General features: G+C 31.3%; 1 protein-coding gene across 1 annotated transcript; it reads right to left on the bottom strand.

Moving 5' to 3' along the window:
- Positions 1-696: 696 nt before the first annotated feature.
- LOC105117974 (uncharacterized) lies at positions 697-2,214 on the bottom strand. The gene is made up of 4 exons (XM_011015804.1): positions 1,672-2,214; positions 1,415-1,555; positions 1,156-1,320; positions 697-921 (listed from the first exon to the last, which is right to left on the bottom strand). Exons 1-4 carry the CDS (start codon positions 2,167-2,169, stop codon positions 838-840), a joined length of 888 nt encoding a protein of 295 aa, XP_011014106.1. The 5' UTR covers positions 2,170-2,214; the 3' UTR covers positions 697-837.
- Positions 2,215-19,908: the final 17,694 nt, after the last annotated feature.

Below are 19,908 nucleotides of genomic sequence, written 5' to 3'. Positions count from 1 at the left end.
TCAGGTGTTGTTCCTTTTGGAAGGTTAATTTGGAAGATAAACTATATCGCCCAAAACACACATTTCTCTTCTCAATCGATCAAAACCTTGTTTTCCACTAAAGTTGTTTTCTTGATTAGCTGATCGGCAAGGAAAATAAATATCCATCCTCGTTCTTGATATTGTCATCATTTTTTGGAGTTCCAATACTGAAAATGTTTTACAATTGATCTGACAGTATGTTATTGATGTTGAATGATTTAAATAATCAGTTGTATTTTCACTTGATCCAGATGGTATCTTTAAGCCTCTCCATAAGGCTAATCCTTACATACAATGGAAAAAAAAATGCTAAAATTTATGGCATTTATATATAGGTTCTTAACAATGATGGGATGCCACCAGTTGCAATTATGGCTTCAAGTTTCTTTGATAGTAGCTAGGTCCACAATCATATATTTAATCCAGCCATTATATATAGAAAATGAGTGCTAATTAATATAATCAAATTAATTAACCCTTTGATACTTAGCTAGGCAAGCTAAAAACACCAAGACGACACCTTTGATATCCTCATTTACAAAATTAATTGCAAAAGTGTCTTATCACCACTATGCTTTCATGTCCTTGTTGATGGAATATTAAGAGAGACTGCCATGGTGATAGAGTAGTACTATGAACTTCCTTTTCAAATCCAACTGAAGAAGTTTCACAACCGAAAACAACCCACCATGAAAGTGATGTTATGCTATAATAAATCAAACGCTAGCTTGGTTAGAAAGTACTTTAGCAAGTAAAAGAAACACATGCTAGTCATCTCCAAGCATTCCTACATTAATCAGTCGTCCATATTACTAGTCATTCAGCATTATACGGTACATACACAAGACTTGCCAAAGCCTCTTGCAGCCATTGTTCATCTTCATCATCATCATTCTTGATCTGCAAAGTGCACAATAATTCTTAGATTCATAAAATTTTAATCTTGACAACTTGTATGAATTTCCTTCTCTTCTCTTTTTGTGATAGGAGAAAAACTCGAACTCATCAAAACCTTTAAGAAAAACGAGGGTAGGTGAACTAAGATTAAGGTGTGTTAATTGATTGGTTTTTAGAGATAAAGAAAACAATGATGATAAAATATAAGAACCCACAAAAAGAAAAAAATTACTATACCTGGACTGCATTGCTAGTGCAATATGTTTCTTTTCCATGACGGAGATAAGGAATATTATCGTCATCCTTCTTAACCTCAGTTTCTTCTTCAAATATTTCATTGTTCCTAGCAAATCTCCCGCGAACGCGAACTCTGCGGTCAGCTAGGGTTTTTCGGCAAGCATACTGTAATATTGTTGCAGGAATTATATACAGGTTAAATTCACATCTTCTAAATATAGGATTAAATATGAAATGGGTTTAACTGAAACTTAATTACCTTGATGGTCTTGGTAAAGTTCCTTTGGTTTCTCTTCTTCAAATACCTTGAAATTCTGTCTTTCCTCTCTTCCACCGTGTACCGGCCAACCTTGATCATATCGGTGCTTTCTTTGGCAGTTATTAGGTTGTATTCCAGCCTCTGAAGGAAAATTGACAAATCATGAGCACCAAAAAGAAATCTATATATGCTTAGAAATTGAGAAGTAGAAAAATCTTTCTGAAAATTCTATTTATCATCATGCATAGGAGTCTTACAAAAAATGCGCGTGCCCAGTTTTCTTCAGCAGCAGGACAGATCACAGGCGTAAAATTTGGCAAAAAACCATAACAATCCTCCCCATATTCACACACATCCGATATTTGAAATCCGCAACTAAAATTCTCAATTTTGGAAATGCCACCATTAGACCCCATTTTATTATCCATCCATGTGGGCACAACCATATCAGAAATCCCAAATTTTTCTGGCATTGAATTCGTTGCTGGAATCGGCGACATGATCTCAGATTCCCCTTGAAAAATATCAAGGGCACCACAATTTTTATGATCATAAAACGTTGGAAAGCTATGATCTTGATGATCACCCAACTTTGCTCCACCACTAGGACTAGAAATTGCACCGCTTGACATATTTGTGCTAGAAAATGAACCTGTTCTAGCATATCTATGATCTTGATCCATTACAGATGAAATCTCTGAAAATTCATATGGAGAAAAGTGATAATCAGAATGGAAATGAGGAATGGAAGTCATTGAAGAGAGGAAATGGAACTGGTTTGTGGGGTTAGTTTTTTTTTTTTTTTTCCCCTTGTCTGTCACTAGACCAATAAGGCTACAACATATATAGCAATGTGGACTGTGGACTGGCTTTAGGCAACTTGTTCTGCCCGGAGCTGTCCGGGTAGGACGTAGGGCACAGGACATAGCTTAAGACGAAACAAGGCTAGCTGCCAACTAAACTGACACTGTGTAATTACCTAGTTGTACTGTTTTATTAAGCTGTAGGCGCATAAATTTAGCAACTTCAGTACTTTTTTTGTGAATTTATCCTTGACCATTTGTTTTTCATATGTATATACATAAGTGTAATTCTCTACAAGAGAGAAAACTGAACAAAATGTAAGGAACATTCCCTAAGAATTAGAAAAACTCGTTACCTCATCCAAACTATCTTAACCAATAAAAAAACAAACAAAAGCTAAAGAAAGTTCAAAAAATAAAAATAGATACACAAAACAACGGTTAGGATATAAAAATAGATAGGCAAAACAACATCTAGGATACCAGTCTAGCATGTATACGAAAAACTTAAAATTAAAATTAGTTGATTGATTGTTAAGCCAGGCTGCTAGAAATTAGGATGTTACCGGAGGTGAGTAAATTAATTGTCTAATTGAACTAACCAAAATAAATATAAAATTAATTAAAAAAACCTAACCAATTTATCAAATAAAAAAATTAGAAATAAAAAAAAAACAGTTAAATTTTGTTTTGGTTATAAATTCAAAAAACCAAAAAAATTGAAACAGTTCAAAATTAAGTATTTTTACATAAAAATCAAGTCCATTACTTCAAAGCCCCTAAAAAAGCACAATTAAAAAACCCATAGACTAATTTGATTTTTTTAAATAGAAATCAAAATGGACTAAATTTTAAAAAATAGAAAACCAAAAAAAAAAAATCTCAAGTCCATTACATCAAAACCTCTATAAAAAAACCCTAATTGAAGGAAACATATACTAATTTGGTTTTATAAATAGAAAATTAATTCAATCAAACTATCCATTTTGAACTAATTTTTTTATTTAATTGGAATTTTTATCCATACTAAACTAAACCAATTGATGCATACCCTTACATATCACCACATGTACAAGAGAAAATTTTATTTTGTTATTTTTCTCTGGCTAAAACTAGTCTTGCTGATTAGTACTTAAAAGTGCATTTTTATCATGGTTTTATATCATCATTTTGCACTTGAAGTATCAATAACTCTTTAACTAAAGCATGTTTTATAATAATATATCTAATAATATAAGATACCTTTAATTTATGGTAAATGTTCATTTTAAATACAGGCCTATCATATAAATGAAAGGATTGATTGATGACTTTAAGAACTTAAATTGCAAGGGCAAAAAGATGACCAAAATTAGAAAAGAGATGTCGGTGCAATCCAAACCGGAACACTGTTCAGTAATTGGGTCATATCTGGAGCTATAGATCTCAGATTTAGGTCTACTTTATATGGATGGAAAGGTAAGACATAGGCCTACAACTTTCATATGGAGTTCAAGATCTAAAAAGGTCATTTTCAAGTCCAAATTATTGCAACAACAAAGAAGCCCGAAGCTACCCTCCAGCCCGAGTACTGTTCAGTATTTTGGCCATATCTGGAGTTCTAGAAGTCCAAATGAGCTCAATGTTTTACACAAGATAGCTGAGACAATTTCCTACAACTTTCATGTTTTTGAGTGGCTCCAATTTTGACGTTGGTAATGACGTTTTGGGCAGACAAGAAAAGATAAAGATTGTCACCAAGTCAAGAGTTGGCCACCCACTCATCAATTAGTCATCAAATCAATAGTTCCCAATTTTGGCCTATAAAAGGAGGCATTTGCCATGCATTTAGGCATCTTGGTTTCTAGATCAAGATCATGCTCTTGCTTTCTCTCTTTGTATTTTTTGTAATGTTTATGCTTTGCTTTCATTAATATCAAGTTTATGTCTTTCATTTCCTTTCATTTACTTAGCTAACTTTTGTCTTATTTGTGTTTTTATTTTTTTATTTTTTTTTCTTTCTTTCATTATGTCTAGCTAAGTTTATTATTTCAAGGTGAAAAGGCTATACTAATGGTGTAAGAATAAGTATAGTGTAAACTTAATATGGACTTTAATGTTTGATACTAACATGTTTTATATTTGTTATCTTGTTCACTCTTTAATACTTTGCTTGTTAAATGACTAATCTTGATTTATGTTGTATAACACTTGGTACAACAAATACTTGGCACTTTCATAGTCCATACTGTATGGTATAACCGACACCTGAGCTATGAAAGGAACTTGATTTATTGTTAACATAAGTTATAATCATGAATGCTTGATGAAATTTACAAGGATTAGCATTAATCGAATAAGATGACTAATGTAATCATGTTAACAATCTATAATTAGATTGGAACCTCCTTGTGGGTTTGGAAAACTGACAAACCCATCACTTGTGGGTTTGGCATCGTGCAAAGTCCAAATGGATATGGGTCTAACGATCATTATGGGCTTCATGTTGAGTGATGAGGCTTTATTGTTTATTCTTACGATTTTTAACATGAAATGTTAATGTCACAAATAATAATCTCTATATACCATTAGGTAAATAAAAGTCTTTTAAAGGTCTGCTATATTTTTATCAACATTAATATTTTGTAAGGGATATTTATTCATCATTAATAATATTAGGAGAAAATAACACCCCAACCCCTTTATTCAAGCACATGACAAGGTTTAAGATCTATATATACCATTTAAACCACCCAGGTAAAAAGTTCATGATTGATAGTTAAAAGTGTATTTTTATCAACGTTTTATATCATCATTTTGCACTTGAAGTATCAATAACTCCTTAACTAAAGCACTTTTACAAAGAAACGTCGTGCAAAACGACTGAAAGTCTGTCATCGTTGTGCTAGATGAACTTGTAATGCATGATATCATTCTTTAGGAATGATATCTATACACCGTGAAGATAAAATACAATTCATTAAGGATGGCCTAAGTAAGGAGTCTTTAGATAATCTTCTATTGACTCTTGAGACGCATCCTAGTGGAGATGTGTATCGTACAATTCATGATTTATGGCCACTATTTCATAAAGAACATGATCGACTTAGTCTTGGGAATCTGACTAAAAAAAACCCTGTTTGCCAGTTTTTAAGAAAACTGGATGGGAAGCCTATCCCCGACCCATAGAGGGCATTTAAGCCGTTCTTGGACGTAAAACCAAGGGAAGATGTAAGCCACAATCACAACTACCTATACATACACATGCTTTTTCAAAAGTAAATAAATAAATAAATAAAAAGAGAGAGAGAGTGTGAGACTCCAGCTGGCCTATACATAGGTGATATGATTTCCCTTTTAATTTCTCATCTATAAAATCCTCTCTTCCCTCCCTTCATTTCCACTCAACCCATACATTCATCAAATATAGAAGTGTGTAGAATGGCAAGTTCCTCAGGTCATCAGATAAGAAATATTTGTGTTTTCGGTGGATTTAGTCCTGGGAAAGAAAAGGAGTTTTTAGAATCAGCAAATCATCTTGGTCAGGTGCTAGCTGAGAGAAATATTCATTTAGTGTATGGGGGAGGCAGTCTTGGGTTAATGGGAGGTGTGTCAATAGCTGCATTTTTAGGAGGTAGTCAAGTTTTGGGGATATCATTAGAAAAACAATTGGAGAGGAACTTCAAGTCTCCATAATGTCGGCTCGAATGAATGCAATGTTTAACCATGTTGATGCCTTCATTGCCTTACCAGGTGGTCTAGGCACATTAGAAGAGATTTTTCATATTTTCTCTTGGGCCCAACTGCACATTCACCATAAACTCATAGGTCTGTTAAATGTTAATGGTTATTATGATAAGTTGTTCTCTTTTCTTGATCATGCTGTGGAACAGGAATTTCTAACATCTTCTGCATGACAAATCATAATCTCTACTGCTACTACTAAGCAATTAATTGACCAACTAAAATCTTTCATTCCTGTAATTGATCCCTCCATGAGTCGCATAAATTGGTCACTAAGGAAAGACGTAAAAATCTTAGATTAGATTTGAGTCTTCATTTGTAATTTTTGTGTCTTTTTGTTTTATTATTGTGTTTTGTTATTTCTTATTTTTATTTCAGTGTATTTCAGGTTTGGCAATGTTCATTATTTCAGGTGATATCTTCTATCATCTATCTTTTTACCTTAAAATATTAAGGATAATGTCTCGTTTTGATTGGGGGGAGAGGGTAGTAGTTGATAAAAAAAAATATTTTCTATTTCATAAAGCATGTGCAAAATTGTTGTTACTAGAATGGTAGAGTAAAGGAGTTCTTTTGTTAAAGTGACTCTTGAGACGCATCTTAGTAATCATTCGTAACAAGGTCTATCATAATACTTCTTGAAATATTCAAATTTACAAACTCTCGCATTGTTATTACTTAATTCTGCTCATATACTTATTTAACATGTATTCTTAAACCTTAATTTACACACACACACTTTAAACATATGATTGTGGGTTGCATATTGGATTATTATATTATTTATGTTCTTTTGTTAAAGGTAACAACTAAAGGAAAGAGATAGTATATAATTAAAAACAAAAGAAAAAAAAAGAAAAAAAATGATAATAATAAAAATGTAGATAAGTTTGGTTTTGTAGCCTCCCTAACCTAAGCAATTAAGCCCAAAGGGGTGTTTTAACACCTAATACCCTAAAGTCAACTGACTTGGGCGCTATTGGCCCAACGCTTGTTACATGGGTTGAGGAGAAAAGCTTAAGGGAATCAAACATTACACTATCTATATATCAGTATCTGTGACCCGAGTTACTAAGCTCGTAGGGGTGTCTTAACACCTAATGACCTAAGACCAACTGGTTTGGGACAATTTTACACAAGAAAGATGAGACAATTTTCTACAACTTTCATTTTTTCAAATGGATCCAATTCTGACGTTATCAATAACGTTTTGGGCAGATAAGAGAAGATAAGGATTGTCATCAAGTCAAGAGTTGGTCACCCACTCATTAATTAGTCATCAAATCAATAATTCCCAATTTTGGCCTATAAAAGGAGGCATTTGCCATACATTTAGGTATATTGGTTTTTAGATCAAGATCATGTTCTTGCTTTCTTTCTTTGTATTTTTTGTAATGTTTATGCTTTGCTTTCATTAATATCAAGTTTATGCCTTTCATTTCTTTTCCCTTACTTAGTTAACTTTTATCTTATTTATGTTCTTATTTTGTTTATCTATTTTTCTTTCTTTGATTATGTCTAGCTAAGTTTATTATGTCAAGGTGAAAAGATTACACTAATAGTGTAAGAATAAGTATAGTGTAAACTTAATATGGACTTTAATGTTTGATACTAACATGTTTTATATTTGTTATCTTGTTCACTCTTTAATACTTTGCTTGTTAAATGACTAATCTTGATTTATGTTGTATAACACTTGGTACAACAAATACTTGGCACTTTCATAGTCCATACTGTATGGTATAACCGACACCTGAGCTATGAAAGGAACTTGATTTGTTGTTAACATAAATTATAATCATGAATGTTTGACGAGATTTACAAGTATTAGCATTAATTGAATAAGATGACTAATGTAATCATGTTAACAATCTATAATCTGATTGGAACCTCCTTTGTGTGTGGTTTCCAATTGAATAATAAGAGTTTATACTATACTTGTTTGACATACCATTAGTGGAACCTCTAACCTTGACATTTGTTATTATCATTGTTTAATCCTTACATTAATATTCCATCTCAAAGTTCTTATCATCTTCTTCTTCTTCTCCTTCGTTTTCTTTATTATTATTATTATTAGTATTACTACTATTATTATTATTATTATTATTATTATTGCTGTTATTACTATTATTATTGTTGTTGTTGTTGTTGTTGTTATTGTTGTATTATTGTTATTTATAATTTGTACATTATTGTCAATATTGTTGTTATTGTTGTTACTGTGTTGTTATTTATAATTTATACAATTAACCTCCCTGTGGTTCGACCCCGGTCTTGCCGGGTTATTTATTACTTCGACACTCCTGCACTTGGGAGAAGACATCAATCTTTTAGTCGTGTCAGTTCACATTTTCTATTTTTTAAATACTTATACTTTAATTCTCAAAGTATTTATCATACAGAAACAAGAACAAGTACTCTTGTTCTTAAAATTTAAAATTCATTCTCTTATTTATTGTAATCTCTTACTAAAAGTCATTAACTTTATCAACTGAGGGTTCTTAAATCCCACCAAAAGGGATTGTTTTACAGGTGTTATGCCTTCTATGACCAATAATTTACTTGTGAGCTCTACATAATAGATTTCTAGCATATATGTGTGATTACCTATTTTCCAAACACTCAAAACCTTCTTCCTAAGCATATTTAATTTTAGAACATCATCAATTAGCATTGTCTAGTGAGAACAAATCAAAAGGTCATCAATTGTTCTTTTAAAGGTGATTTTTAACATTTTTAATCAATATCAATGGCAAACAATCAAAATACCTTTGGGATAGGATATGTCACAGACATTGCTGCAGTTGTTGGCATATCAACCCCATCAAAGTTTCAATAATTCATCAACGAAGTGCAAGCCCAAGCTCAAGTAGGGTTGGCAACTTTAAGGCAACATTAGACCTAATCATCCAAGCAAGTCTTGACACATGATGTACCACTATTGGTCCTAACTTTTTAACCACAAGTTTTCCCCTTTACCATAAGACAACTGTATTATTTAGAAGAGTTTGGACGAAATGACATGAAGAGTTTTCCACCGTGACAATCTCCTAGTCCCTTTAAAGGTTTTTCTTGTTGATGTGAAGCTTTTCTCATAAGTGGTCACTTTAAACATGATCCCTCTAGCCACCAAAGGATAGAGTTGGCTATCAATTCTATTATTTCATGCTAGAATTCTTCTAATCCCTAAAGCCTATTAGATAAGAATCTAAGAGAGATTTGGTAGGTAGATACATACAAGATGAGGTCTATTGTCCTCATGAGAAAAATGGATCACCTTTTTCTAGACAAGTCTTACATGCCCTCACCTCTAAGGAGTGTATCTCCATGAAAACGATTATGGACAACTACAATGGTTTGACAAATTTATGATAACATGTCCAAAACATACATAGTAACCTGAATTTAATCATCCAAGATGGTGATATTAAATGCAAGATCCTCCCTACAACTTTCAAGGGTCAGCAGGAGTCTGGTATAACAACCTGAAGCTTGGATCTATCCTGGGTTTTAATGACCTCTATGTTAAACTTATGTCATTATTTAGAACTAGTATACACGCTAAAAGAAGCTTTATAGAACTCTTTAACGTTACTTAATTAGGAGGGAAATCCATTAGGGTATATTTAAAAAGGTTAAAAATGCTTAGGGTGGAGGAATTGATTGAGTTATAGCCTCAAAGGCTTTCATAAATGGAGTGAGGAAATGTTCTTTATAGAACAACTCGTATACCATAGCAAACAGAAGCCTATTAAAGGTGAAGTAGATCATGTAGAATCATATATGATTAGAAAAACCAATATGTTAAAAAATAGGCCTCAATATTTCTATTAGAATATGCAGGATAAAACACCTTTTAAACATAATCACTCCCCTAAGCAAAGAGAATAATTCCAAAAAAAATTAGTAAAAAAACATATGCAATAACTTAATAAGAGCTATGCAACTCCTTTGAATTCCACTTTCACAAAAGTCATTACAGTCATTGATTAGTACTTAAAAATGCATTTTTATCAAGGTTTTATATTATTATTTTGCACTTGAAGAATCAATAACTCTTTAACTAAAGCATATTTTATAATAACATATCTAATAATACAAGATACCTTTAATTTATGGTAAATGTTCATTTTAAATGCAAACCTATCACATAAATGAAAGGATTGATTGATGAGTTTAAGAACTAAAATTGAAAGGACAAGAAGATGACCAAACTTAGAAAAGAGATGCTGGCGTAGTCCAAACCGGAACACCATTCGGTAATTGGGTCATATCTGGAGCTATAGATCTTAGATTTAGGTCTACTTTATATGAATAGAAAGTTAAGATATAGGCCTACAACTTTCATGTGGAGGTTTGGTTTTAAAGGGGCCATTTTCAAGTCCAAATTGTAGCAACAATAAAGAAGCCCGAATTTGTCCTGTAACCCAAATATTTTTTAGTTTTTAGCCTATATCTGAAGTTCTAGAAGTCCAAATGATCTTAATTATTTTTTTCTGGAAAGTTGAAACAATTTCCTAGAACTTTCATGTTTTCAAATCGATCCAATTCTGACGTTATCAATGACATTTTGGGCAGATAAAAGAAGATAAAGATTGTCACCAAATCAAGAGTTGGTCACCCACTCATCAATTAGTCATCAAATCAATAGTTCCCAATTTTGGCCTATAAAAGGAGGCATTTGCCATGTATTTAGGCATTTTGGTTTCCAGATCAAGATCATGCTTTTACTTTCTCTCTTTGTATTTGCTTATGTTTTGCTTTCATTAATATCAAGTTTATGCCTTTCATTTCATTTCCTTTACTTAATTAACTTTTATCTTATTTATTTTTTTATTTTATTTATTTATTTTTCTTTCTTTCATTATGCTTAGTTAAGTTTATTATGTCGAGGTGAAAAGGTTACACTAATGGTATAAGAATATGTATAGTGTAAACTTAACATGGACTTTAATGTTTGATATTAACATGTTTTGTATTTTTTATCTTGTTCACTCTTTAATACTTTGCTTGTTAAATAGCTAATCTAGATTTATATTGTATAACACTTGGAACAACAAATACTTGACACTTTTATAGCTCATACTGTATGGTATAACCGATACCTGTGTTATGAAAGCAACTTGATTTGTTATTAACATAAATTATAATCATAAATACCTAACAATATTTACAAGTATTAGCATTATTTGAATAAGAAAACTAATGTAATCATGTTAACAATTTATAATCTGATTGGAACCTCCTTTACGTATAGTTTCCAATTGAATAATAAGAGTTTATACTATACTTGTTTGACATACCATTAGTGGATCCTCTAACCTTGACATTTGTTATTATCATTGTTTAATCCTTATGTTAATCTTCCATCTTAACATTCTCATCAAATTCTTCTTCTTCTTTATTATTATTACTACTACTACTACTACTATTGTTGTTGTTGCTGTTGTTGTTTATAATATATACAATTAACCTCCCTATGGTTTGACCCCGGTCTTGCCAGGTTATTTATTACTTCAACACTCCTTCACTTAGAAGAAGACATCAATCTTTTGGTTGTGTCAGTCATAAAGAAAAAAAAGATCTTGTTCAATATCTACCCCTTATGGTATTGCCTCCTTACACACGCACCTTTAAAAAGTTTCGTTTATTCTACAAGGACAAAAAGCATGATATGAAAGATCACCTCATGCTGAATAAAGAGATTGGGAGGTTGATAGTCAAGGGTTATCTGAAGTAGTTTGTTAAGAGGCTTGCCCAAATGGAATGAGACATAAAAGAGTGCAATTAACTTATTCAAGCTCTGCCTAAGATTAATGTGATTTTAGGAGGGACCTCATTATGGAGAGATACTTTTAATGGAAAAAAAAAAGTATAGAAAATAGGGAAAAGCTTATGGATAGGACTTATGACATGAACTTATTAGTTTCACTTTAAAAGATGAAGAGGAAGTGATTTACACCCATTAGAATGCATTAGTAACTTCAACAATTCGAGCCAATCATCGGGTCTATAGGGTGTTAATGGATTATATGAGCTTAATGAACATCCTTTTTTAAAGAGGTAACGTCCTATATGAGGATATTTTCCTCAATAGTGGCTCATGTAAAAACCTCTTAAGTTGGGATGAAAGGTTAGAAGTGTTAGTGAAGAGCATCTTGAAGATACCTGGTCATATTTGGATTCTCTAATAAACATTTATGGTGATAGATATAGCTTTGGCTTACAACACTATAACATGAATGCATCTCTACATAAGATTAATGCAACCATTTGCACCCGGTATTTGATCTTGAAATTCCCTATTCCAAAAAGGGTGGCTATTATAAGAGAAACCTAAGAGGCCTCTAGGTATTATGTCTTTATCTGAAAGGAAAAAGGTCTTTGGTTTTAAACCATTTAAGGTCCTTAAAGGAAAGGGTGGAGATCATAATTAAGGCCATAAAATAGTTAAAAGAAATGACTTTAGGGGAAAAAGAGGAAGTCATCACCAAGATAGGCTCAACCTTGGAACAAACTCAATAACAATTATTGATAGATTCTCTCATTACCTTTAAGTTTGATTTTGCTTCCAACACTTCAGACATGTCAAAGATTAATCCAGGCATAACTACTAATAAACTTTAAGTTAATCCAACTTTCTCTCTTGTACAATAAAATAAGAGAAAATTTAAAGAGTAAATAACTATAAAAAGTGAATAAACTATTCATTGCTAGTTTTATTTATAAGGTCATGTATCCGAGTTGGCTAACTAATATGTTCATAGTAAGAAAAATGAAAAATGCATTATATGTATGGATTTCACCAACCTGAATAAGGCATGTCCAAATGATAGCTTTAGGCTTCTTTCTTAGTAGCATGGAGTTCATCCCTTTGAGTATCTTTGGATGCTCTCATATTAATTATCCCTTGCTTTAGAACGTTTATTTCATTATAAGTCAAATGAATGTTCTTTTAGTGGAGCCTAGCTGAAGGATAACACCTCTCATGTCATCATCCAATTATATATAGGATACCTTGAGGTCCCTCAGCTCATCCTCCATGATAACCTTCTTATCCCTTAGCCTTTGAAGGGCAGTTTGATCTATCTTGTTCTTGGAAATAGCCTCCCTCATCTAAATCTTCTCAACAATCTAACACTTAAAATAAGAGCATATCATGAAAGTCTATTATGGATAAACAATTGCTAGAAACAATAGTCATAAAACTAAAATATAAGGTCAGACATGAGAGTTTCTTACATTAAAAGCTATTTGTTCAGTCAAGGCTAAAAAGTGGTTCTGACTCATAAAAAATCATAAAGATATCCGAAGAAATGGTCAGAACCCTTTTCATGTGCTTCACCACCTCTAGAAGAGTCTTGCACACCTTCATTTCTAAGGAGTATATCTCCACGAAAATGACTTTTGACAACTATGATGTTTCACAAATCCATGAGAACATGTCTAAAATATATATAGCAACCTAGATTTGTGATGTTATGTTAAAACTCCTCCTCATAACTTTCAAAGTGTCAACATGAGTCAGTGTAGTAACCTACAGTTATCATAGGTTTTAATGACCTCTATGTTCATTTTGTGTTATTGTTTAGCACTAGTATACACACCAAGAGGAGCTTCATAAAACTCTTTAACATTACTCAATCAATAAGGGATTCCACTAAGGTATATTTGAAGAGGTTTAATGAAAAAATACTCAATGTAAAGAAATGGATTAAGTCGATAGCCTCTAAGGTTTTAATAAATGGACTTAAGGAACATTCTTTATAGAAAGACTTGTATGCTCTACCAGAAAGAAGCATATTAAAGTTGAAACACATCATGAAGAATCATATATGGGTAGAAGAACTAGCATATTAAGACATGGGCTTCCCTATTTCTACTAAGAGGTTTAAGATAAAAAACCTTTCAAACATAATTGATCCCATGGTAAAAAAAAAAAAGTGGATAAATTGTTAATTATTGGTTTTATTCATACGGTCATGTATCCAGACTGGCTGGCTAGTATGGTCAAGGTAAAAAAATTAAAAATGGATTATATACATGGATTTCACTAACCTAAACAAAGTATGTCCAAATGATAACTTTTTGGCTTCTTCCTTAGCAGTAATAAGATTATCCATTAGAGTATCTTTGGATGCCCTCGTCTCAATTATCCCCTACTTCAGAGCATCCATTAAATTATAAGTCAGAAAAAGCTCCTTTTTAGTGGAGCATAGATGAAGAAAAACACTTTATATTTTGTCCTTTAGATATGTATAGGCTACCTTGAGGTCCCTCAACTCATCCTCTATTGTAGCCTTCTCATCTCATAGCCTTTAAAGGGCAGTTTGATTTGTTTTGTGCTTGGAAATGACCTCCCTTATCTAGATCCTCTCAACCATCCAGCACCTTTTAGAATGAGTGCATATCATGAAATTATATCAAGGAAAAAAAGTGTTAGAAACAATAGTCATAAAACTAAAATAATAAGGTTAGACAAAAAGTTTCTTACATTGAAAATTATTTGTCCAAACAGGGCTAGATGATAGTTGTAACTATCATCAGACCATCTGGATATCTAAAGGAATGGTCAGAACCCTCTATAGGTGCTTCACCATGTCTAAGCCCTTCTTTTTCAAGCCAAATCTCCTACTAATAACAGCCTTAATGGCCTGTATTTCCTTCTTAGTCAAGTTAAGGAAAGTAAACAAGGTTCTATTAAGGATGATACCAACAAAAGCATCCTTAAACCCAAGTTGTCTAACCTCTAAGAAAGCACCCTAAATAAAAAATCTCAATAGGTAAAAAGGTTTCTACTATTGAGAATAGGGCTAAAGACATCAATAGTGGGATGACATGAGAGGTCTCTATAACTAAGGCTATAGTGTTATACTACATAGAGGTGGAGACTTTTTCTCTTTTGAAGTTAGCAGCATCACCCACAATCACTTAAGGAGGGTGTAACTCTATTTGACCTTCAGCTAAGGGAGAATGACTTCCTCTATCCTCTATTTTTACAAAAGTAGTTGCTCCTACTATTTTTTCCTCATGAATAGTATCCTCAAGAATAATAAGTTCATAAATATTAATAGGTTCGTGTTCCATCTTTGCTTTAGTCCTAACTCCACTCAAACCAAGAGAAGAAGACCTCTTCCTCTTTGATATAGACAAGCTCTCCTTTGTAAACCTTGCTAAAGGTTCTCATTCTCATTCAACTATTAATCTTACATGAAAACAAAGTAAAAAATGAATACTTGGATACGTAGAAACAAGGGATAAAGAGGTTGCATACTTTGCAATATGGTCTAGTAATGCCTTTTGGTCATTTTATTAATGTCATACTCAATTAAGGTTGAGGCCAACACAACACATATTTTTTTCTCATCCGAGCTCAAACGGGGCCTACTATTCACCTTAAATGGAGTTACTCTCTAATAGTTAGTCAGATTTCTTACATCTTATCTTTGGGGCTAGTTGTCCCATTATATCTCATTATCAACCACCTTCTCTTCCACTTTTTGACATATGCAGGCTTGCTTTATAAATCCAGTAGGTATATTAGTGAAGGTAAAAGAATTAGCACACATCATTAGCACCATCAGTACTAGCAATCAAATGGTAACAAGTCCTAAAGATGTTTACTATAGGTTCAATTCTAACATGCCTAAGGAACTTTTCAAATGTAGACAAATTTACTCATCCATTAGGATATAACTACTCTAGACTTAACCTATAATACCAACAAAACTTTCCTTACAAATGCTTAAAATTGGAAGTTATACCCCCAACTCATACATATATATCAGGGTAGTCTTTTTAAAGTATCCCCGGGCAAAGGCCAAGGTCGATTGGCTAATTCTTTCATCCCTAGAAGTCCTTGCGTTATAGTAATATCTTGATACATTAGAATTAAATTAACTAATTAAAAAAGAGCTTGTCTATTTGGTACCATAAATGGTCTCATCATCAATACTACAAGTTTAGTTTAATAAAAAAAGAATGAGGCTTAAACCTTTCATCCAACAGGAAATGAATACCAATTCGATGACCTCAAACCCTTAAGGGTTAAAAAATTTTCTGACTCTACATGTTCGAGTTTTATTACCCTTTTCAAAGCTATAAGTTTTTATTTTTTATGGGTTACATAGTGTGGAACTTTCTATAAGAATATATGATAAATCCTTGATAATTTAAAAGTTGGCATGATCTGACTCAACTAGTCTCAAACAATAGATTACCTTAAACCCACAAAGATTGCTCAATCTACATGTTCAAGTCCTTTTATTAAAATATATAATGAATCCTTGATAATTTAAAAACTAGCATAATTTGACTTATCTAGTCCAACAAATACTCAAAGTTAATACTAGCAATGGATGGCACAAAGAAACCAACAAACACTTTAAGTTTTGTGTGTTTATATGTGTGTATGTGTGTATAATATGTAGATAAGAAACATATTCATGTGATTGAATTTCTCTCTATATATTTAGTTTATAAGAAAAAATCATCATCAAAACATAATATATAGATATTTTTAAATTAGCACATTAAATTAAAAATATTTACAAAATAGCATAGTTTGAAAAATAATTGGCAAATTTGCATAATTTATGCATGTTACACTTCACAATCGTGACATTTAAGGTTGTCACAATTAAAAATCATGATATCTATTAAATGTTATAATTTTAAAATGCAACAACTTAAGATGTCACGATTCTAAATCACAAGTCATGCAATTTAACTTGCAACTCTATTCTCTCTCTAAACTCCAACCATTTGCATTATCTCTCTAAAAAACAATCAAAATTATTGCCCATAACCTTAAAACACACCAAAAAATCACTCTCCCTATCTCCAAGCCTTAATTCACCATGTTTAGCATTAGAATCACCGCCGAAATCAATGCCACCACTTCCTAAAGCATGGGCATTAGACTGCCACCACTCCCTAGTTAAAAAAGGCAAAGTAAACAACTTATGTTTGTATTAATTTGGTGTATTTCATTATTAATTTATGTTTAATTTGTGTTTGATTGAAATTTGGACTTAGTTTGAAAATTAAGGTTTCGATTAAATTGTGTTAAATTAGCTATGACTTTATACAATTTGGGTTTGTTTTATGCAATGAAGCATGAAAATAACATGAATTAGGTTAAATTGTGATCAATTATGCTTTGTATTTATTTTTTAGATAAGTTGTTGAAATTGAGAATTTTGATTATGTTGTATTAAATTCACTATGTCTTTAAGCATTTAGGGTTGATTTCATGCAATTGAGCATGAAAACAAGAAACATGAAATAGTGTGAATTGTTCTTAATTATGTTTGGCATTGATTTTTTAGGTAAATTATTGAAATTGAGGATTTTGATTGAATCATGTTACATTAGCTATGGATTTATAAACCAAGGGTTGATTTCATGTAATTATGAATGAAAATATCATAAATTATATTGAATTTTTATCAATTATGCTTTATGTTGATTTGTTGACTAAATTGGTGAAATTAAGGATTTTGATTAATTTGTGTTAATTAGCTGTGAATTTAAACAATTAGAATTGATTTAATGTAAATGAGCATGAAAGTAACATAAATTAGGTTGAGATATTCCATAATAGGAAAACATGTCATACTCGCCAACATATATTTCTCAAAACATTTATAATGTACTTTGTTATTACTATAAATCTATTATTTTTAATTTATTTTGTTTATTAAGATTTTTTTATAATATTATACTTGTTGAATATTACATTATATAAGTACATTTATATAAGATGTCTTATATGCAAGGTTGTGGATCATTTTTTATAAGGAGCATCCACTTTCGGAGGTTGACTTTCCTAGTATGCTTGAATCATTTGTTGGAGAGGTAGAGTTATAGTACATGGCTATTGGGTTCGCTAATACTTTTGTTCTATAAATGCAGGACAAATACATATCAAAGAATATATTTATTAGTAATGTAAGTATAATTAACTTGTTATGTAATATAATTAGTAACTTCAATTTAACACTTTTGTTACTTTATTTTCAATGTACTTATATTTTAAATTATTTATAATTATGAAATGTTGTATTGTAAGATGAGATTAAGATGTATTATTGAATGCATAAGATGATGTAACTACATGATCAAGTTAAGCCATTTGCATTCCAAACATATTTTTTATAAATTAGTTATTTTAAGCACTTCAAGCTTGATCTATGCATAAATTAAGTGATGGAGACATGGGATGCACACATTCAACCTCAAGAATAGGAAGATGACACCCATATTGTAGGATGTGACCATTTTTCTTAGACATTCCATCAATGGATGGGTAGTCATAATCAAAGACTATGTGATCAAATTATGCTATATAAGCATGCATTTAGAGTGGCGCCCCATTTTTCTAAATTAAAAGGTGGTAGTATACCCCTTAAAAGGTTTAAGAAGACAGTTGTCACACCACCAAATGAAGTTGCAATAAAGTCTTATGTAGGTATGTATTAAATTATGATTTTAACTTGTGATTTGTAATGTAAGGTTGTGTGACATTAAGATGTTTGATAATAATCTCATATATGTGTTGACATTATCAAAGCAAGCTAGATAAATAGCAGCCTTTCCAGGTATGTGTTTAGTAATTCATTTGTATTCAACTTAACTTTTACCTATTTAGTCTTTTTATATGTTTGACACTTATGTTTTAAATTATGTGGGCTTTATATGAAGATGTAAAACTAGCAATTGCACCTGTATTTTGCACTAGTTGGATGGACATATAAACAATTATTGTTTTGTTAGTCTTTTTAAATGGTTGAAATATATTACCTTGATTAGATAATATGACAGTTCATCTATAGGTAGCACATTCCAATTAATATTAATATGAGTGATACATTATACATTGTAAATCATCAAGGTAAAAATGATTATTGCGATTGCTTAAATTGTCATGAAATTTACATATCATAATAGGATGCAAGTAGGAACGAGATATTTACTAAGATGCATAATGTGATTACAAATGATGAATATATGATTTGGTATATGGGTATAACAAGTTAAGTCATCACACAATATCCTGAATAGGTTCCTATACTAGAAGACTTGCAATATAAGCAGCATATATATCAAATTCAAAAGAACATAAGTGATCATAGCTTCTTAGAATTAATATATATTGAATGATGTGTTTTATTTATGAAACCTTTAATGTATAAATTTAATGAATTTTAGGTTGTCTTCTTGTTATGAAAGTGATACAAACTGAATCAGGTTCAAATTTGATATTAAAATATATATTGACCAGTTTGACAATATCAGACATATATCTTAAACCATATATCGAATCAAGATGAAATTTTATAGGGAGATACTATATGAAAATATGTTTTGGTAAGCTTTTAAGTCAAATGATATTCGATGACATATTATTTCAAACGGTTGAAGTTAATAAACGAATCTTGTTAAATATATCAAACTAGATCTCCATGTACTTTTTGGAAACTATCTAGAGCTACAAGTTGCATTTTGTTGCGATTAAAGTTAGGATAAAAACTAAACATCTCAAGCTTTCCAACTATATATTATAGGCCTAGTAATTCATCCAAAAGAAAAGGAATGATGTGTTTGAAGTCAAGCCTAAAATCTGCCAAGAATGTACTGAAACTGGAGATTTTGGCTACATGGAGAATTTTTAGCATGAAAACTATGTTTTTATTATCTTATTTTATTTTTTTATTTTTGAATATTTATTTTAAATTTAGATTTATTTTGATTTATTAGACATTGTTTAGGGGTTTATTTTATTATTGGACTTATGTTAGTTGATTATTAGTTTAAGCCTGTTAACTTGCCACCGAAAGGAGTCTATTTGGGTTAATTAGAGGAGATCATATTATTTTTTTTTAGCTGCAAATTTAGACAACAAATTGAAGAATAAACATGATTTTTTTTTATTTGTTTGTGGCAAAACAATCTTTCTTTGTA

This window comes from Populus euphratica, unplaced genomic scaffold (assembly GCF_000495115.2).
Source record: "Populus euphratica unplaced genomic scaffold, PopEup_1.0 scaffold1663.1, whole genome shotgun sequence".
Taxonomy (NCBI): domain Eukaryota; kingdom Viridiplantae; phylum Streptophyta; class Magnoliopsida; order Malpighiales; family Salicaceae; genus Populus; species Populus euphratica.
This window is presented reverse-complemented; position numbering and strand designations above follow the sequence as displayed.

Bases quoted from the DNA above. Each gene is read 5' to 3' on its own strand.
- LOC105117974 (XM_011015804.1), bottom strand. From the start codon at position 2,169: ATGACTTCCATTCCTCATTTCCATTCTGATTATCACTTTTCTCCATAT. The intron at 1,556-1,671 runs GTAAGACTCCTA...ATTTTCCTTCAG, and splicing joins ACTGGGCACGCGCATTTTTT to AGGCTGGAATACAACCTAAT. The intron at 1,321-1,414 runs GTAATTAAGTTT...ACAATATTACAG, and splicing joins ACTTTACCAAGACCATCAAG to TATGCTTGCCGAAAAACCCT.